The following is a 19,088-nucleotide window of genomic DNA, read 5'->3' on the forward strand; positions in this document are numbered from 1 at the left end:
CAACCCCGGGGGAGGGATGCAGGGACCCCCAGCCCCGGGGGAGGGATGCAGGGACCCCCCAGCCCCGGAAGGGATGCAGGGACCCCCAGCCCCGGGAGGGATGCAGGGACCCCCAGCCCCGGGGGAGGGATGCAGGGACCCCCAGCCCCGGGGGAGGGATGCAGGGACCCCCAGTGCCAGGGGAGGGATGCAGGGACCCCCCAGCCCCGGGAGGGATGCTCGAGGCCAGCCTGTGTGCCGCTGTCCGTGGGCGTCTCCAGTTTGCTCAACATCAGCACTTTGGTTCGGAGGCTCCCAAATCTGTCATCAACGTGTGCTGGTCCTCAATCTTGGATACTAATCGCAGTCGCACACGTTTCTTGAGTTTCTTTGGCAGCTCGTTCCTGTCCTTTCTCTTGAAGTGGTGCGCTCCTGGGCCGCACATCTGTGCGGTGCTTCGGGGTTGGCATTTCCGTTAACCAGCAGCCAGGCGCGGGGCTGGAGAGAATGGGAGAGGCGGGGCGCACGTCTGTCTTTTTCGTTACCTCTTCGCCCCGATCTTCTCCAGCCTGGGACGTCGTTTGTGTCTGTGTCTGTGTCTTACTGCCCTTTGTCACTAGAATTCTTTTTCTGGGACAAGATTAACTCGGTTTGATCTTCCACCGCCCGGTGTTTCCTCTTCGTCTGGGCCGGATGTGGGGTCACCCCACGTGCTGAGATGGCTCCCGTCTAAAGCGCAACACAAAGTTCGGCGGTTGTCCGTTTTGCAGACGCTACTGACGCTTTGTGTCGTGCGTGACTCTTGCAGGTGGTAGTGACGCTGGGGGACCCAAACGTGACCACTCCATCGAGCTCCGTCGGCTTGACCAACATCACCGTGACCCCCATCACCACTGCAGCCGGGACTCAGTTTACCAACCTCCAGCCCGTGGCTGTCGGGCACCTGACCACCCCGGAGCGCCAGCTGCAGCTGGACAACTCGATCCTGACCGTGACCTTTGACACCGTGAGCGGCTCTGCCATGTTGCACAACCGCCAGAGCGACATCCAGGTCCACCCGCAGCCGGAAGCTTCGAGCCCGCAGTCCGTGGCGCACTTCATCAACCTGACCACCCTGGTCAACTCCATCACGCCCCTGGGGAACCAGCTCAGCGACCAGCACCCGCTCACGTGGCGGGCGGTGCCCCAGACGGACGTCCTGCCCGCGCCCCAGCCGCCCGCGCCCCAGCCGCCCGCGCCCCAGCCCCAGGTGCCGGCTGAGCCCCAGCAGCACATGTACGGCTACTGAGTCAAAGCGCCAAGAACTCACGAGGAGCCCTGCCCACAGGTGCTCTTGCTTATTTTTGACATTTGTCTGCTGGATACCAAACCGAGAGAAAAACATCGTCCTCGAGGTGTAAGTGAGGTTGACTCAGCTTTGCGGAATTGTCTCCAGACCCCTCTCCCCCCTCCCCGGCTAGCACTGCCATCTGATAGCGTGCCTGGGGGGGGTGACTCCTGGCAGGTGGCAGCATGTGTGAGCGGCTCAGCCTGTGCCCGGCAAGGCCGCGTGTCACCCGCCTCCCCTAACAGAACTTGGTTGGTGGACACGGGGTCCGGGCAAGCGAGGCGAGCAGGGGCCGAGAGGTGAGTGATACGTTACGAGGAGCAGAGTGGCCCGCTGGTGTCCTTTCGGGCCTCACTCGCTGCGTCAGCACAGAGAACGGGTTCCCACGGGGCCACCGGCTGCAAGGAAACGCCATTTTCGCCTCCCCTCCGGCTGTTTCTGGCAAATGAGCAGATAGAAGCGAAAGTAACGTTTGTTTTCTTCTTGGAGATGTGAGTCGAGTCCAACACGATGCACGCAACTTTGGGCCGAAGACCCGTGAGGAGGTGTTCCGTGGCTGCGGACGACCCCCCTCTGGCCTTACGATGGGTGAGGGGTCCCCGGAGGTCACTGACTCGGGCCCGAAAGGCCTCTTTGTAACATAACGCGTGGATTCACTTTTAGTCTCAGCTTTCGGTTTTTGTTTTTTTTTTAACTTTATCTCAAGCACATATTACGTATCCGGGACGCCGTCGTGGCCACGTCGTTCTTGATTTTGACACGCTAAAGTCGTTTGCACTGTAGGAGTGTCGGCCCACGTCCAGTTCTGCGCCGGTGCCCGAACACAGGGGACACCCCACTGTGTGGGACGAGTCGGCCCCGTGCCGTCCCCTCTGGTGGCTCCCGCAGAGCCGTGTCGGGATCCGCCGCCATCCAAATATATTTATTACGGCTGAGGCTCAGCCAGAGCCACCGAAGAGCAGGGAGGAAAGTCACGTTTTCTTTCTGTGGCAACTTCAGTCCAAAGGTTGATCTGCTTCAGGACCAACTTCCGATAAAAATATTGCAGGAGGTTTGGCTCTTTACAATGGAAAAGTGTAGGTTTTTCTGAAGCACACAGATACGGCCATTTGCTGCCGGGCGGTCGTGAAAGCAGAGGCGGTCCGTTCGCCAGTAGGAGCGTTAATGGCCTTCGTGCTCGCACGTGCCGAGTAAGCGCCATCCCCGCGTCCCCGGCGCACACGCTGTCACACGCCTTGTCCCCGGTGTGTCAGAGGTGGTGGGCCAGGCTCACGCGTGCCCGCTGCTCAGCCGGGGAACCAGAGGCGCAGGTTTTAGCCTCCTGAGACTTTTTAATGCTGTCCAAAATGAAATGATACGTCTGCCTTGCTGCGGCCTTGATCGCTCTTTGTCACGCATCCCGTGTCATTTGGGAGACCACCTTGAAGAAAGAGTGACACGTCAGTAGTGGACCCGTGAGGCGGGAGGCGTCTAGGGCCGCCAGGGAGGCCAAGGGCCACTCCTTCTGCAAAATGCAGCGTCCTCAGCATTTCCCTTGATTCCGAGTCGTGAGATCTTGAGGACGGGGCTCGAATTCGTATCGTGCAATACCTGTCTTCAGAACTAAGGACCTCCTGTCACCCACGCGGCACGTAAGAGCGTCCCCAGAGTCCGCACCGTGGACACAGCTCGGTCACACTCCCGTCTCCTGCCTGCAGTTGAATTAATAGTGGGAGGTTATTTGACTCTTTAATTTATGATAATTATTTTTATGTTATTTATGTATATAATTAACTGCTTTATACACAATAATTCCATCAAACGAACTTGGGCTAGGAGTGATCTATTTTCTCAAATCCTGTCCTCATCCTCCAAATGTAAGCGGTCCGGGTCCCGTGGGGTCATCAAGAGTACCGAGGTTCCTAATGTATTTAAAAAAAAAAAAAAGAAAAGAAAAATCACTGACAGTTTTTTTTTTTTTAACCAAGTGAAAATACAGTCAGGATGAAACCTCTTTTAGCCTTTATCTCCTGTTCCGCTTCCCTATGAAATAAAGGCCTTTTAAATCACAGTTTTATTTTTTTAAAAGACGTTGTTTTTGTGCCTCGAGTAAGGACGCATCGGATGCTCCTCAAGATCCCAGTGTGGGCCGCGTGGCCCTGGTGCCCACTTGTTGTTCATTTACACACACAGATGTGGGACGATCCCCCGTGTGATAATCAGAACTCCAGATAAAAATCAGCGCCACTCCTGAGTTTCCCGTAGACACGCTTGGTCTTACTCACTTTTAGTCTTACTAGGGTCACTACCTGAGGCCAGATAGGTTCGTGTTGTCTTAAAACAGTTGCTGTGAATTTGCGTTTGCAAGAGCTGGGGAGCAGAAAAACAAAACAAAACAAAAAGCACTCAACCAAAAGAGTCCCCGACCATAGATTGTTCTGCGCGTGCATCGCTGTTTACTGACGGGAAGTATTTCGTGTTTTAACTGACGCCAGGGGCGCAGCTGTGTTCATGGGAGGACATTAGATCAGGCCGCTGTGGCCGCCCAGCTCCGTGAGTCCGTGCTGGGTGTCCTAGATTAAGCAGTCGCGAGAACTTCCCTTGGACCCGTGGATTTGTAAGGGTGTGGGGTCCTGTGCCACGTTCACGGCGTGACTCTCGCAGAGCTGGATCCCAGGCCGCCGCTGCTCCCCGTGAATTGCGTGCTCTGTGGCGAGGAAGAGCCTGGGCCCCCGGAACGGCACTTCCGTGGACGTGCCCCCTGCGCCAGGTGCCACCTCACTCGGTCCGACAGGAAACCGCCTCGGAGAATCCCGGGTGCGGGAGGGAGGGTCACAGACCTTACGCGTCCTTTCCAGCCACGGCATCATCTGAATGCGCGAAGCTCGAGGCTTCTCAGCGCCAGGTGGCCTCCGTGACTTCCCGTTGGATTTTGAAAGGCACGAAGACCGTTTTGAGGAGTCGAGTAATTGTCGTGTCCCATCGGTTTGTATAATAACAAATAAAAGGTGCGGAGACCTGTGTTTTTCAATCGCTGGCCCTCCTCCCCGACCACCCGTTCCGGGCGGCCCCCCACCCACGGCGTCTTTGGAGAATAGTTGTAGTTCCTGCCGTCGACCGCGTCTTGATTCCTGTCCAGCCCAAAACCCACTTGATGTCTAGGCCATTTGACACATTGTCAGAGACACTGAGGTATATCAGAAGCTTTCACGGGGATCTGAAAAACAGCGAAGAAGGTGTGTGTCGTATCTTTGGCAAAGCTTAGATCGGGAGAAAATGGATGTGAAAAAGAGAAGTAGCCAGAGAGGGGAAAACTTAAGGCATTTCTTTGGACAGGTGGCCCAGAACGGTCCCTTATTTCATTGGTCAAACATTAAATTATATGTTCCCGTCTGTTAGGATCGTCATTTTAAAGTTATAAAACACCTTAAGTCCCATCCAGTCCTTAGGGATTGAACTACGAGAGCCTGTCTTAGATACTTTTGTCCAGTTTTAGCTAGTTTCCGGTAGCAGCTAATTCTGCCAGTGAATAGAGTTGGTTCACTTGACCTTCCTGTAGGGGCCGGAACTACACGGTTCTCTTCCACACAAAGGCAGCCTTTCAACACACTTCAGTGGAGGCGGGTTCGTTGCTGTGCAGACACATCTGGCTCATCACTGCTCCTGTGCTGCTTTGTGACGTAGGGACACTGAGAAGCGATTTGCTCTGCTGACGGCCACATGATGTGCTGGAAACCAACAGCTTCGGTCTGTGAATAGTCCCTCCACGCGCCCTGAAAACAAATTCCCACAGAAAGGGGGGACTCGAGGGCACTGACACCAAAGGGATCCTGGTTCTGGAACGACAGGGATGAATGCTTGTACGTGCGGTGGTGCCGTGGGCAGAATAATCCAGAAGTGGCCCTAGGCCGCTCGGACGAAGAGCCGGGACCAGCCCTGCTCCCCACGGTCCCCAGGTGCGGGCAGGTGACGTTTGCAGACAACCCCCGCCAGAGCACAGAGGTCCACATCCTGCTGCCTTCGAACTAAGCAGCCTGCTCCTTCCCCATTGACGGGGTTTCTCCTTCCGTGAGGAGGGAGCCCCACGGGGGGAAGGGGTCCCATCGGTGGGACATAGACCCAGCGTGTGTCCTTACAGGGAGCCCAGCCCAGCACGCTAGCCGGGGAAGAGCGAGGAGGAGCCTGCCGAATACTGCCTGTTGCACGATGGGGTGCTCCCCTCCCGAGGGCTGGTACCTCCCCGCTTGTGTGACAGTCCGGAGCTTGGCCGGAAACCCCCAGCTCCCCTCCTCTCCTGAGCGTGAGCCACAAAATGGAGCCACAGCGTAGTGGGGGAAGGGGGGGGACCTGTCTAGATCAGCGAGGCTGACTGCTTATCCCACGCGATGCTGGCAGGGGTGGGAGGTGGGGGGGGGTGGTTGCTGGCTGCATCCTTTGCTGAAACAAAGCGCCCCAGCTTATCCACCTGGATGTCCCAGCTCGTCCAACCCGTGGGGTTTGTGACCCCCCCCCCAGCCCCAAAGCTGGCCCTCTCCCACCGTGCCCACTCACAGCTGACAGCCCTGTCCATCGAATCAGCCAGAGCCAACCTGGACGTGTCCCTGCGTCCCACGTTTACATCTGAGCGGTTAGGGACCTGTCAGGATTCGCCATATCTGAGACTGTTCCCCACTCCAGCTCTCCAGCTCCCTAGGGGCCGCCCAGCCCCTCCACCCCACCCCCGTTCCCAAGAGTCCGTTCTCCACGCCACCTCAATGGCCCTTGTAAGGGTGCTTTTCCATTGTGTCATCCGTGCACCAAGTCCAGAGTCCTCCAGCGGTTCTAAGTGCTGTCTGGACACAACCTGATCCTTTTTTTTTTTTTTTTTTAATTATTTTTAATATTTATTTCTGAGAAAGAGCGCAAGTGGGAGAGGGGCAGAGACACAGAATCCAAAGCAGACCCTGGGCTCTGAGCTATCCGCACTGAGCACAGAGCCTGATGTGGGGCTTGAACCCACGAACCGCAAGATCATGACCTGAGCCAAAGTCGGACACTTAACTGAGCCACCCAGGCACCCCTAATTTTTTTTAATGTTTATTTATTTTTGAGAGAGAGAGACACAGAGCCTGAGCAGGGGAGAGGCAGAGAGAGAGGGAGACACAATCCGAAGCAGGCTCCAGCCTCCGAGCTGTCAGCACAGAGCCTGTTGTGGGGCTCGAACCTACGAACTATGAGATCATGACCTGAGCCGGAGTCAGATGCCTGACTGAGACCCCCTGGCGCCCCCAACCGGATCCTTTCTGTGGCTCGAGGCCTGCAGGGGCCTGTCCTGCCTCGGTCCAGCCTCTCCCCTCCGGGGGTTCTCTGCACCTGGTTCATGCCTGCGTGTGCTTCAGATGGTGGCTCAAATGTCACTTCCTCAAAGAAGCCTTCCCGAATCCTCCAGAAGCTAGCATTCCCCACGCCGGTAGCAAGCTGCAAGCTTTCGGCACAGCACTCATCAGTCGGTAATGACATCGGATATTCGCTAGGGAGCTTCTTTGTCGCTATTCGGTGAGCTCCAGAAGGAGGGGCTGTGCTGTTTTCGTCACCATTCTGTCCATTTCCCCTGAGTGCACCCAGCCCAGTGAAGCCTGGTGCACAATCAAGATTAATCACAGCCGTGGCGTCACAGTTGTCCCTGGCCAGTGTCGTCTAACGTGTGGTTTGTGTGGTCTCTTTGCTGTGGACCGAGCGCTTCTGTATGTTCTCTTCAAGTACGATGTTCTCATAGATGATGAGACTCTGTCTCGTGTAACACTTAGGAAACCCCATTTGGTCAGAATGGGCTGTTTTCTGCTGTAGTAACAAACCTAAAGTCTTAGCGGCTAAAACAGTGAATCTCCTTGCTGCTAAAGCTGTGTGGGTCCCGCAGGCTCCTTCCTCTGGCACCAGAGGACACCCCGCCCTCCCCCCCCAGTCCCCTGTGTCGCTGGTTGTCATGGCAAAGGGAAAGAAGAACCCTGGAGAGTGTCACACCTGCAATTCTCTGATCTGACACTCCTGCTTCTGGCCAAGGGGGGCTAGGGATGGGTTTACCCTCCAAGATGGAAACAAGAAAGCCAAGGAAGCACATGACACAAGGGTACTGAAGCCTTGGCACCAGAGTGAAGGACAGTGGTCCCGAGGGACCAAAAACCAGCAAGGCAATTCTTGCTGTTGCCCCGTGTGCAGCCTGGGGCCCAGGCAGAGGACAGCTGTCTCTGAATTGATGAGGTGGACCTGTGGGTCCGGGAGCTGTACAGAGAGAAACCTCCAGAGACCAGCAGAGCCTCCCTTGTGTATCTTTAGCTGAGCACTGACAGCACAGCATCTACCACCGCGGAGAACGAGAAACCTCATTATTTGGGGAACGTGGCGCGGAGTTCTCAGAAACATTGTGTGTCAGTGTCATGGGAAGTCAGCCCTAAGCTCAGCCCTGGTCCCATCTAACAAAGCTTAAAAATAAAACATGAAAGGATCAACTGTTTCCAGGATCCTTGACTGACTCCCAGAACAAAGCTGAAGCCTATTTTATAGGAACACAAAAATATCCAGCCACCAGCAGTGTAACATTCATGAGGGCAGCTGATCAAAAGTTACCAGGCCTTGAAGAATCAGGAGAAGATGACCCGCAATGAGAAGCAAAGTTAACTAATAAAACCCAGCTCAGAAATGATAGAATTACTAGACCGGGGCATTAAAAGAGTGAATTTAACTGTTTTCCATATGTTCAAAAAGCCAGAGGGAGAACTGATCATGTTAGAGGCACAGAAGATGTGAGGTTTTGGGTGGTTTTTTTTTTTTTTTCATCTTTAAAATTTATTTTAGAGCAGGAGCAGGGGAGAGGGGTTGAGGGAGAGAGAAAATCCAAGCTGGATTGGGATCGCACATGGAGCTGGATCCCACAATGTTGGGATCCTGACTTGAGCCGAAATCCAGAGTCAGATGCTCAACCGACTGAGCCACCCAGGCACCCCATGGAAGGTGTGTTTTTTAAAACAGATCTAATTGAACTCCTACAGGTGAAGCTTCAGTGATGACATGAAAAATACATTGGATAGTATTAACAGAAGGTCAGATTCGGCAGAAGAAAGCATCAGTGAATTTACCACAACAAAATCTATCTAAAATGAAATGTGCAGAAAAGGCACCTGAGGGGAAAAACTGAACAAAGCATCAGTGAACTGTGGGACAACTTCAAGCAGCCTTATGTATGTGGTATTCGAGTCCTTGAAGAGTCCTCAGAGGGGGAAGAGGAGAGACTGAAAAGATATCTGAAGAAATCATGATCCTAATTCTTCCAGCTTGGAGGAAAACTATAAGCCTACATATTCAAGAAGTTCAATGAATCCCAAGCACAAGACTATGAAGAAAACCACATCAAGGCATATGATAACCAGATTGCTTAAAAACAGTGGCAAGGAAAAGGAGCTAAGAGCATCCAGAGGAAAAAGACACATGGTATACAGGGGAACAAAGACAATGTTGACAGACAACTCATCCACATGGCGCCAGCCAGAAGCCGGGAAGACGCATCCTTGAAGTATTGAAGGAAACAGTCAACATAAATTCTATACCCAGCAAAAATATCTTCGTAAAAAAAAGGTGGCTGAAGAAAGACTTTTTCAAACACAGAGACGCTGAAAGAATTAGGCACCACGGCACGACAGCAATCCTAAAGGAAGCCCTTCAGGCAGCAGGAAGACACCAGGGGACAAGAAATCTTCATTATGTTAAATGACCACTTAACGGAAATGCAAACGGAAAAATTTATGTGACACAATCAAGTAAGTCTGATGCCTAAAGTCGCAGTACATTTTTTAAATAATTTTTTGGGTTTTATTTTATATTTGACAGAGAAAGAGAGAGACAGAGCATGAGCAGGGAGGGGCAGAGAGATAGAGACAGAATCCAAAGCAGGCTCCAGGCCTCGAGCTGTCAGCACAGAGCCTGATGCGGGACTTGAACTCATGAATCGCGAGATCACGACCCGAGCTGAAATTGGACACTTAACCAACGAGCCACTGAGGCATCTCAAGTTGCAGTACATTTCTGAAAACCCTGAGGTACATATCAGTATTCAAATATACCAACTGGAGAAACATTACCGTACCCTATTTGGTTTCAAAACATTATATTCTCTGGACTGCCTCCTATACCCCAATCACTGCTCTATAGCTTTCTAGTATCCTCCCTGGAACGGGCTATTGGAGACTCTTGATGGGGAAAATGAAAGAATAGAAGTTTCCAATAAATACCACAGTGAAAAAAAATACCCATACCTCATGTTCTTAGTCTCTTGGTGTCTTTCTCTGCAGCAAATTGTCTCTTTGGAAGGCTGGGTGCTGATTTTTCTACTCCTTTACAAACAGAGAGGGGAAATGTGTGTCACTAGATTTTTAGGGTTTATGTACATCTTGTAAGCATCAGTAAAAATATGAAATGAATTGTATTTAAACATCCAGCATATCAGTTTAGGACAAGAAAAGTAACAGCCTATTGTACTGACTCCTGTTTGGGCAAGGACTCTGTTGTTTGTTTGTTTGTTTTTTTAATTTTTTTTAACGTTTATTTATTTTTGAGACAGAGAGAGACAGGGCATGAACGGGGGAGGGGCAGAGAGAGAGGGAGACACAGAATCCGAAGCAGGCTCCAGGCTCTGAGCCATCAGCCCAGAGCCTGACGCGGGGCTCGAACTCACGGACCGCGAGATCGTGACCTGAGTTGAAGTGGGACACTTAACCGACTGAGCCACCCAGGCGCCCCTGAGCAGGGACTCTATTAACATTATTAGCTCAGTTAATTCCCCCCTCCCCCTCCCATGACGTTCTGAGATGGCGGTCATCTCATGAGATGATGTGGGGTTTCTCAACCAAAATATACCTCCTTGCCAGTAAAACATCATTAGAACGTTTTCTTAATGTGTCTGTAATGTCCGATTTGTGGCACTGGGTTTCTTCCCTCGTATTTAGAACGATGTCAGTACTTTCGGAGACCTTGTATTTTGAGAAGCTGCTAGCCCCCTACTTGCGCCAGATAATTCCTTTTAAAAGAACAATGTTTTTGTAGACAGCCCCACTAGGCTGACATTCTTCGGCTCCTGATTAAGAGTATCCCACCGGGATTGATCAGAACGTTCCCGAAATAACCAGCATCTGCATAGGACACCTAATAATACAGAGACTTTTTTTTTTTTTAACTAGAGACCGATTTTTTTCCCCTCTTTTAATTTAAAAGGCTACAACAAAAAAATTAAATGACTTTCCTGGCTTCTATTGGTCATACATGGCTCCATAAGCGAGCTGGCTCACTGTGGCTATAATTAACCTCCCACGTCACCCCTGCCTCCGAGTGAAGTCAAAGCCTAAATATTTCAACTGATTCCTCACCAGCCACAGCCAGACTTCTGACTCTCTAGGGCTTGCCCCCACCTCTAGTTTACAAAGTAAGTTGCTGTGAGAACTTCTATTGGGTGGACAGCTCCAGTGACTCAGGGCTGAGCTGGGCGTCTTTTTCTTCACCTTGGGACCAGCTCAGGTTTTACAGCCCTTAGCTGCAATCTGGCACCATTATTTGAAACCGAGAACATGGGGCGCCTGGGTGGCGCAGTCGGTTAAGCATCCGACTTCAGCCAGGTCACGATCTCGCGGTCCGTGAGTTCGAGCCCCGTGTCAGGCTCTGGGCTGATGGCTCAGAGCCTGGAGCCTGTTTCCGATTCTGTGCCTCCCTGTCTCTCTGCCCCTCCCCCGTTCATGCTCTGTCTCTCTCTGTCCCAAAAATAAATAAACGTTGAAAAAAAAAAAAAAGAAACTGAGAACAGAAATGTGGCTAAACTACCCGGTACGTGATTTATTTTATTAATGAAGCAAGGGGAAGAAGATTTCACAATGTCGCACCATCGTGTGAGTGCTCCCGTCCCAAAGCATCCTCACGCCGGGTACTTCGAGGTGTTTCTTCTTGTTCTGTCCGTGCTAAAGGTCAAGGGGAGCTGATTATAGCCCGTGGCTCCTAACCTCCCACTTTGTAAACCCACCAACTGACTCCTTAACCAGCCCTCGTCCTGATGCGTTGTCTCCAAATGTGTTCTCTGCTCTGACTCTCCTCCGAACCTTCAGGGGTTCCAAATGTTGACTGTAGACTCTAAATGGTTATTCTGCTTATTCTAATTAAGGGTCTTGCTCTAATTAAGGGCTGGGTGTGTTGTGGAAAGTCCAGTGACTTAGAGACTCTGAATCGTTTCGCTTACGTTAAACGTGACAAGTGCACAGAGAGTCTCTAGAATTTGTTGACTGTTGTCCTGTCTTTGGCAATAAAGCCCACGGGTCATCCCCGAGGTGATGTTTTTAAAATCCTCACTTTTCCCGGGAGTGACAAAATAAGAATGAGTCTGCACCAGCTCCCTGCGATCTGACAAAGGGAGACTGGACGTGCGTGAACCACTGTGGGGGCATGGTGCAGGACGTCCCCTGAAACATCCGTACAAAGAACATCGCTCAGACCAGTCCTTGCCCGCGCCTTAATACCAGATGTAATGGCAAAGCTGAGGGGAGACTACCCGTTGCTCATCATAGGTTCTATTTTTTAACTTACACGAAGAATAAGCTCGTTTTTATGCAGCCTGAACGCCGTCTCTCGCTCTTGCAAAGAAACGGTTCCTCACTGTGCATTTCTGCAGTTTTATTTTCTATGCCGGCACGTCACTCCAAACAACTTTGCGTTTCTTTGGCGATCGGTTTTCCAGGGATATTTAAACGTTTGGCCAGTGCAGCGTCCAAAGCATCGTGGTTACATCGAATCTGAGTGTGTTTCACAAACTTCAGGTAGCAAGCTTGTAAAGATATTCAAGTCCTTACTGTCCCATCGGGACCGGATGGGAAATGAAGCTCTCTGGCTTCTGTAGCTTATGTCGCGCTCTATTGCACGGACGCTTTAGACTTGTCTTCCCTTTGACCTTGGCGTATGACGTACACAGAAGGCTCCACTACACAAAGGCTGTAAATGTTGCTTAAGCACATAATCTTTCTTTCACTTTTTAGAACGCCTTACAAAGAGTAATGGTACCTTAATCACAGCCAGGATATTATCACCCAGTTGAAGGAGCCCTTTTTATTATCCACAACACATGCCCGCAGGGTGGGGAACACACCCTCAGGAGAGCATTCTGGCTTGTCCTTCTTGTCCAGGAATGTTCTCCAAAATGGTTAAGTTTTTGATCTCGAGAAACAATAGTTTCCAGAACACCGTAAGTCAATTGCTTTTTTTTTTTCTAGTTGACCAATGAAATACCCCTGCAAAATATATATATATATATTTTCCCCGTGGTCTGGATTTAATTAGGACGTTCAAAGTATGCGATTTTGAAGGTTTCTGAACCACAGTGCTAGGCTTTAAATTGGTACTTCCTTTTGAATCTGAAGGCAGGGGGTGACTGTGTATACAGGACGCACAGCTGTTCTGGGCACTTTGGCAGTCGTTCCTAATTAATCGTGGCCCCGCAGCGGGACCTTGGGTAACTTCTTCCAGAGCTGAGCTGGCAAGACCGTGACATCAGCATCACGAGTCATTGTTCTACAGGGAAGTGTCAGACTACAGGGCGAGCACCAGTGTCGGAAGGGCTGGGGAGGGGGGCTGCTGCCCCCGCCCTCACGGGCCACATTCACGCGCACAGCCCGGCTCCCCCCACCCCCACCCCCCCACCCCCGCAGCTGCCACTGGGGAAACACCGCATGAGGGTTTGGTAGGAGTTCTTTTTCACGTTAATTATATTTCGATTTGAAGTCTTCTTAAGAAAGGCCTAGAAAGTGCATGACTTACTGGTAAGATGGGGGTTGACAGAACAGAAGCTCAGAAATTGGAGGTCTTAGAAAGGCTTAGAAGGTTTCAAAGAGAACGGCATATTTTATTATAGTTATCGTCTGCATTCATTTAAAGCAACCAGTCTTTTTTGCTTTGTTTTTATTTTGTCCAGCAGTCGAATGCGTCTCGTTGTGGATACCCATCCAACGAATAGCTTCGTCCTCGCTTAGAGGTTCCTTGATATCTTCATGTTACCGCAGAACTGTTCCTGGATGTAAGGTTAAAGAGAGCCGTTTACCAAAAATCTAAAGTGCCTTCAAAGGTATTTTTCTTCACACCTGACAACTTGGGGTGACACGGGCTTTTTTTTTTTTTGGCTTGACAACTTTGGGGTAGCCTCAAACCGTGTAAGGAACCAAGGCGACCCTGGGCTGTCCAGGTAGAGCAGCTAAGGAAGGATTTAGCTTCCTTCCTCTTAGAACCTCCCTAATTTTACACTGACGTGGGGGAGCTGGAGACCCCTGCCTCGTTCGCTTAGGTCCTGAGCATCTCTGATGAAGTAGAACGGGCCAGAAGGTCCTTGATGGCTCCACCTGCGAATGGGAAGTGTGCACGTCAGCATGTTTTAAGACCAGGCAGTGGATGGCTGGGCTCACGTGACCCATGATAAAATCTGCTGTTGGTCTCGTGATGCTTTCCAAATTCGAGGTCCTGTTCACGGAAGCTTTTCTCATGGGACATGTCAGTGGAAATAAAATATTTTCTTTCATACATTCTCTCAAAGCACACACACATGTTCACAAATTCAACTCAAGTTCCAAGATATTTGGTTAGCATTTTTTTCAAATTTTATTTTATTTCATTTCATTTTTTATTTCATTTCATTTCATTTCATTTCATTTCATTTTATTTATGTAATCTTTAGGCCCAATGTGGGGCTTGAACTCATGACCCAGAGATCAAGTGTCCCATGCTGTATGGACTGAGCCAGCCAGGTGTCCCTCGGTTAGCATTTTTGAATAGATTTAAAAAATTTTTGCTTTAAATGTTTATTTATTTTTGAGAAAAAGATGGAGTGTGAGTGGAGGAGGGGCAGAGAGAGAGAGAGGGAGACAGAATCCGAAACAGGCTCCAGGCTCCGAGCTGTCAGCACAGAGCCTGACGTGGGGCTTGAACTCACGAACCATGAGATCATGACCTGAGCCGAAGTCAGATGCTTAACCGACTGAGCCCCCCAGGCGCCCCTAGAATAGATTTTTAAATACACATTTAGTTTGTCTTTTGCAAATGAGTGTTAAGCATGAGTAAATTAGAGTATAGGTAGAAATGTCTTCTGCAATATTTAGATTTGCTGATTTCTTATTGCAGTTTTTTCTGTTATTGTTTGAGAGAGAGAGAGAGAGTGCGGGAGAGGGGCAGAGGGAGAGAGAGAATCTTAAGCAGGCTCTATGCTCAGCATGGAGCCCGACGCGGGGCTGGGACCGTGACGTGAGCAGAAATCGAGTCGGACGCTCAACCTGGGTGACTGAGCCACCCAGGTGCCCCTTAATTGCAATTTTATATTCAAGCAAATTTTTAATTGTAATTTTGTATTGTAATTTATTTTTTTATGCTAGTTTAAATTTGTTGGCTTAGTTATTATTATGATTATTTTTTAGAGTTTATTTACTTATTTAACTAGTCTCCACGCACAGCATGGGGCTAAAACGCATGACCCCGAGATCAAGAGTCGAACTGCCCACCAATTGAGCCAGCCAGGAGCCCCTGAAACGTTACTTAAATTATTTCTATCTGTGCTAGAAAATGGGCCTCAATGACACTTCTGTCTCATGTAGATTTGGGGGGAAAAATATGAATTATATCCTTCTAAAATCTTTTATTAAATTATACTTTAGTGGTGAGTTCAGGATCAATTTTAGAGCATCTCTACGTGAGTCTTGCAGCAAAGACTTGGCCGGTGAAGGAATTCTGAGGATCCGGGACCAAACGCAAGTAACACAGGGTTCTTTGTGCTTTTCCTAGAAGCACGGATGACTTTGTGGAGATTTTTAGACTTCCGTACAGTAAGACCCGTCACTATCCGACGAGAGTAGGTCCACTCTGGAGAGGTCCTGAATTTCCCTGTAACGGGGGGCTTTGTGGTGCTTTTCATCCTTGGCACGTGACCTGTGATTTGACGTTGAATAGTGTGGCGTTGAAAAACGTATGGTTGGGGCACCCGGGTGGCTCAGTCGGTTGAGTGTCCAACTCTTGATTTTGGCTCAGGTCATGACCTCACGGTTCGTGGGTTCTGGCCCCGTGTCGGGCTCCCCACTGATGGCACGGAGCCTGCGTGGGATTCTCTCTCCTTCTCTATATGCCCCTCTCTTCTCTCCCTCTCTCTGTCTCTCTCAAAATAAATAAATAAACTTAAAAAAAAAATGTATGGTTTACACAGTAGTTACTCTTTCTCTTTCAATTCCTACGTCTGCCCAGTGGCCGTTTGCAATTTTTTTGTGCCCGTCTGCTGTGTGGGTGGCCGTTCTCCCTTTGGCCATGACCCGCCCAGAGAGCCCCTCCAATTCTGCTTCCCTTACTCCCCCGCAGCAGGAACCCATGCCCGAGGGGCCACTGCACTCACCCCTGCGTGCTGCTGAAGAGACAGTCCTGGAAAGACAAGCCCCTTTGGACTATAGGTGAAAATATTTACGACGACTGCCTTCAAATATGCCAGAAGTAGTCTGTAAGTTGCTGCAGTCAACCGGAAACGGTATGTATCTACGTTTCTTCAAGACAGTGGCCGTTACTCTACAAACCTTCGACGCTGAAGTACACTCTTTAATAAGTAATACACATTTCACGGGGGTTGCTTGCAAATCCAGGAGTCGAAATCTTGAATTATAAGAACTGGGCTGTTTTCGTGGTTCTATGGATTTCTTTCTCCTCAGTCATCCGAGCGCGTTGCCCACCGTGCCACGTGGTTTGTGTGTCTCCTCTCTGAGATGAATGGCCCTGCAGCTGTGGTTTCTGTGATCAAGGGCAGGTCAGAGGACAGGGTAACCGGAAAGCAGGAAACACCAGCGGCGAGGATGAAAAACGTCCACCCGGGACGTGTCACGTACTTAACTGTAGTAAGAATCTTCTTCCTGTCTTGCAGGAAGGTACAGAGGTGGTGTTTTATGCAACAGAGTCCCAAGAATCTCCGAGGAGGGCCTGAGGACCGGGCTCGTGTCCTGGGCCTCTCCCTCGGGGCCGCGTCCTAGCTCCCGGGCCACCTCCCCGCCCCGCTTCCCAGGCGTCCGCCCTGGCGGTGTTTACCAGGGCTCCCTCTCCCATGCACGCCTCTGCCCTTTCCCACACTTGCACGGAAGTTGCAGGGAAATTCTGCTTCGTTGCAGGAAAAAAAAAATCTCTCCGCAGAAAGTGGAAGTTTTTAAAACATTGTTCTAAAAGTATGGAAAATGAGAGCCTTTTAAAAAGTCACGTGCATAGTTAAAATAGCCAATTCAGAGGTTAACTAAAATTAGTAGTTAACAATCATTTGCTGACATTGCTTGATAAGTCATAACAAAGTATCACACTAATGCAAGAGGCCAATAAGACAGGAAACTGGGGGGCGTAGGCTTACGGACGCAGGGAGAGAGGGTGCATGGGAATTCTGTGCTTTCTGTGTGATTTTTCTAAAACATAAAACCCCAAATCTAAAACCGCTCTGAAAATAGTCATTAATTTTTTAAAGGCAATTATTTTATATATACATGCACGTGTGTATATGTATATGTGTTACACGTGCACACACATGTATGCATACATATGTACATGTGGGCATGCATTTATGGTGTGTGTGTGTGTATAAACATGTGTGCGTATGACCACGTGTGTGCCAGCCTCAGTGGGAGATCAGGAAGGCTGTGCTCCCGCGACTGTTCGTCAATGTCTTTAGGTGACACATACACCCATGTCCCCTGCAGTTGAGGGCCACGGCTACATGTTTGCCCAGGGGGGATGAGAGCACATCATGGGGGGGCCTGAAGGTGGGTGTCCCAGGGCGGGTGGGAGGTGAGGGCATGGGGGGGGAGGGGCGCCGCGCTGCCTTGTGTCCTCCACTTCCTCTTACCGACTCTCCCTTTGTGGACACGGTCTGCACACCGCGGGTCCCAGAGGGCTCGGTCCCTCCTGCCACCGTCAGCCGGGAAACGCCTAGTGCTCTGCCCTGATCATTCCTGCCCCCCATCTGCTCTCCCCGCCTTTCTGGAGCTCCTCTCCCGCCCCCCATCTGTTCTCCCCACCTCCCACCCCGGGAGCTCCTCTTAGTTGATGCTGGACTTCTGTGGATCTCTGCATTTCCTTCCATGTCCTATCTCTTTGCCTCTTGCATCTCTGGATTCTAATCTCTTGGCTTTAAACGTGTTTTTTAGTTTTCACTGTCGCGTATCAATTTCCGAAAGTTCTTTCTGGGGACTCGGCTGGGTGTCTGACTCTTGGTTTCAGCTCGGGTCATGATCTCACGGTTTGCGAGTTCGAGCCCCGTGTTGGGCCCTGTGCTGGCAGTGCGGAGCCTGCTTGGGATTCCCTCTCTCTCCCTCCCCCATGCTTCTGCACACCTCGTGCGTGCTCTCTCTTTTTCTCTCTCTCTCTCTCTGCCCCTCCCCGGCTCACACACACACACACTCTCTCTCAAAATAAATAAACTTAAAAATAATAAAAGTTCTTTCTGGTTTTTGAGTTCTCTGTCTTCCCACCGCTCTGTTCTAACCTCACAGGTGGGACAGCCCCTCCTCCGAGGTCACACGTCTGTTGTACTCGGAACCCCCCGCCCCTCCAGCCTCACCTCCGCGTTGTCTGCGTCTTCCATTTTCCACTTCCCTGATCATTTCCTTCCTCTCGCGCCGGAGGCGCTCCCCAAGTCCCTGGCAGTCCTGAAGCTTCTTTGGGGACGGGTAAGCCAGCGGACCCATGAGTTCCGCAATCACTCCCCAGGCCGCCCCCAGATGCCGTGTAGAACATTCGGGGCTTAGGTGTGGTGGGCGATGGGTGTGGGGATTCTCCTGCCTGTGTTCTGGGCTGGGGGTCTGCATACCCGATGGGGAGAGCCTGGCTCAGGTGCGTGCATGCGCACACATGCACACACTCATATGCACACACACACGTGCACACACTCCTACACAACATGCACACACTCTCATATGTGCACACATGCACACACTTGCATACACACATGCATACAGGTGCACACACGTGCACGCATACACGTGTATACACATGCACTCATGCATATGCACGGGGTAAAGAAAAGTCCATCTGACCTTGGGAGGGAAGCCGTCTACAGATAAAGTTTTGTAAAAGTTAGTCATTTTTTCATGTATTCAAAAGCCGTTCCCTTGATCTCTTCCTGCTTCCCACTAGATAGGCTTTACATTTGAGCCACATTCTCGAAAAATCAGCGTTGCCTTTTCTCTCAACAAATTGAAAATGAGCATTTAAATTTTTTTTTTTCAACGTTTATTTATTTTTGGGACAGAGACAGACAGAGCATGAACGGGGGAGGGGCAGAGAGAGAGGGAGACACAGAATCGGAAACAGGCTCCAGGCTCCGAGCCATCAGCCCAGAGCCTGACGCGGGGCTCAAACTCACGGACCGCGAGATCGTGACCTGGCTGAAGTCGGACGCTTAACCGACTGCGCCACCCAGGCGCCCCGAAAATGAGCATTTAAATAGCGCGCCATTTGTTAAAGCTTTAAAGCACGCAGGAAACCAGTCGTCCTAAAGCCGGGCTGGGTTTGGAAATAATTTGAAGATCACACGACTAAAGTCGTTTTCATCCGAGTCCCCTCCAGCTGTAGAACCCCGCACGCTTACGTGAGAGGGCAGGTGGGAACGTCTCGGGCCCGTCTCGGCCAGGCTGGGTGTGGTTTTACCACCCGCGCCGTCCAGACCTTTGGATCAGGAGTCAGAACGGGAATCGGTTCCGGAGAGCATGCCAACCATGGTTTCCGAGGAGCCCATTTTGCGTCGCGGCACGTG

General features: G+C 50.7%; 1 protein-coding gene and 1 long non-coding RNA gene across 7 annotated transcripts in view; both read left to right on the plus strand.

Annotated features, from left to right (window-relative positions):
* PRDM15 (PR/SET domain 15) overlaps positions 1–3,356 on the plus strand; it is a 68,466-nt gene extending 65,110 nt beyond the window's left edge. For all 6 annotated transcript variants that reach the window (XM_045036576.1, XM_045036577.1, XM_045036579.1 and 3 more), the window contains one exon: positions 788–3,356. In XM_045036576.1, the coding sequence (XP_044892511.1) occupies positions 788–1,267 (480 nt within the window). In that variant the 3' untranslated portion in view covers positions 1,268–3,356. The remainder of the gene's footprint in view (positions 1–787) is intronic.
* Positions 3,357–13,109: 9,753 nt separating this feature from the next.
* LOC123379851 lies at positions 13,110–15,980 on the plus strand. The gene is made up of 2 exons (XR_006584767.1): positions 13,110–13,406; positions 15,674–15,980. It is a non-coding gene; the product is annotated as an uncharacterized LOC123379851 (long non-coding RNA).
* The last annotated feature ends 3,108 nt before the right edge of the window (positions 15,981–19,088 follow it).

Source organism: Felis catus, chromosome C2, assembly GCF_018350175.1.
Source record: "Felis catus isolate Fca126 chromosome C2, F.catus_Fca126_mat1.0, whole genome shotgun sequence".
In the NCBI taxonomy this organism is placed as follows: domain Eukaryota; kingdom Metazoa; phylum Chordata; class Mammalia; order Carnivora; family Felidae; genus Felis; species Felis catus.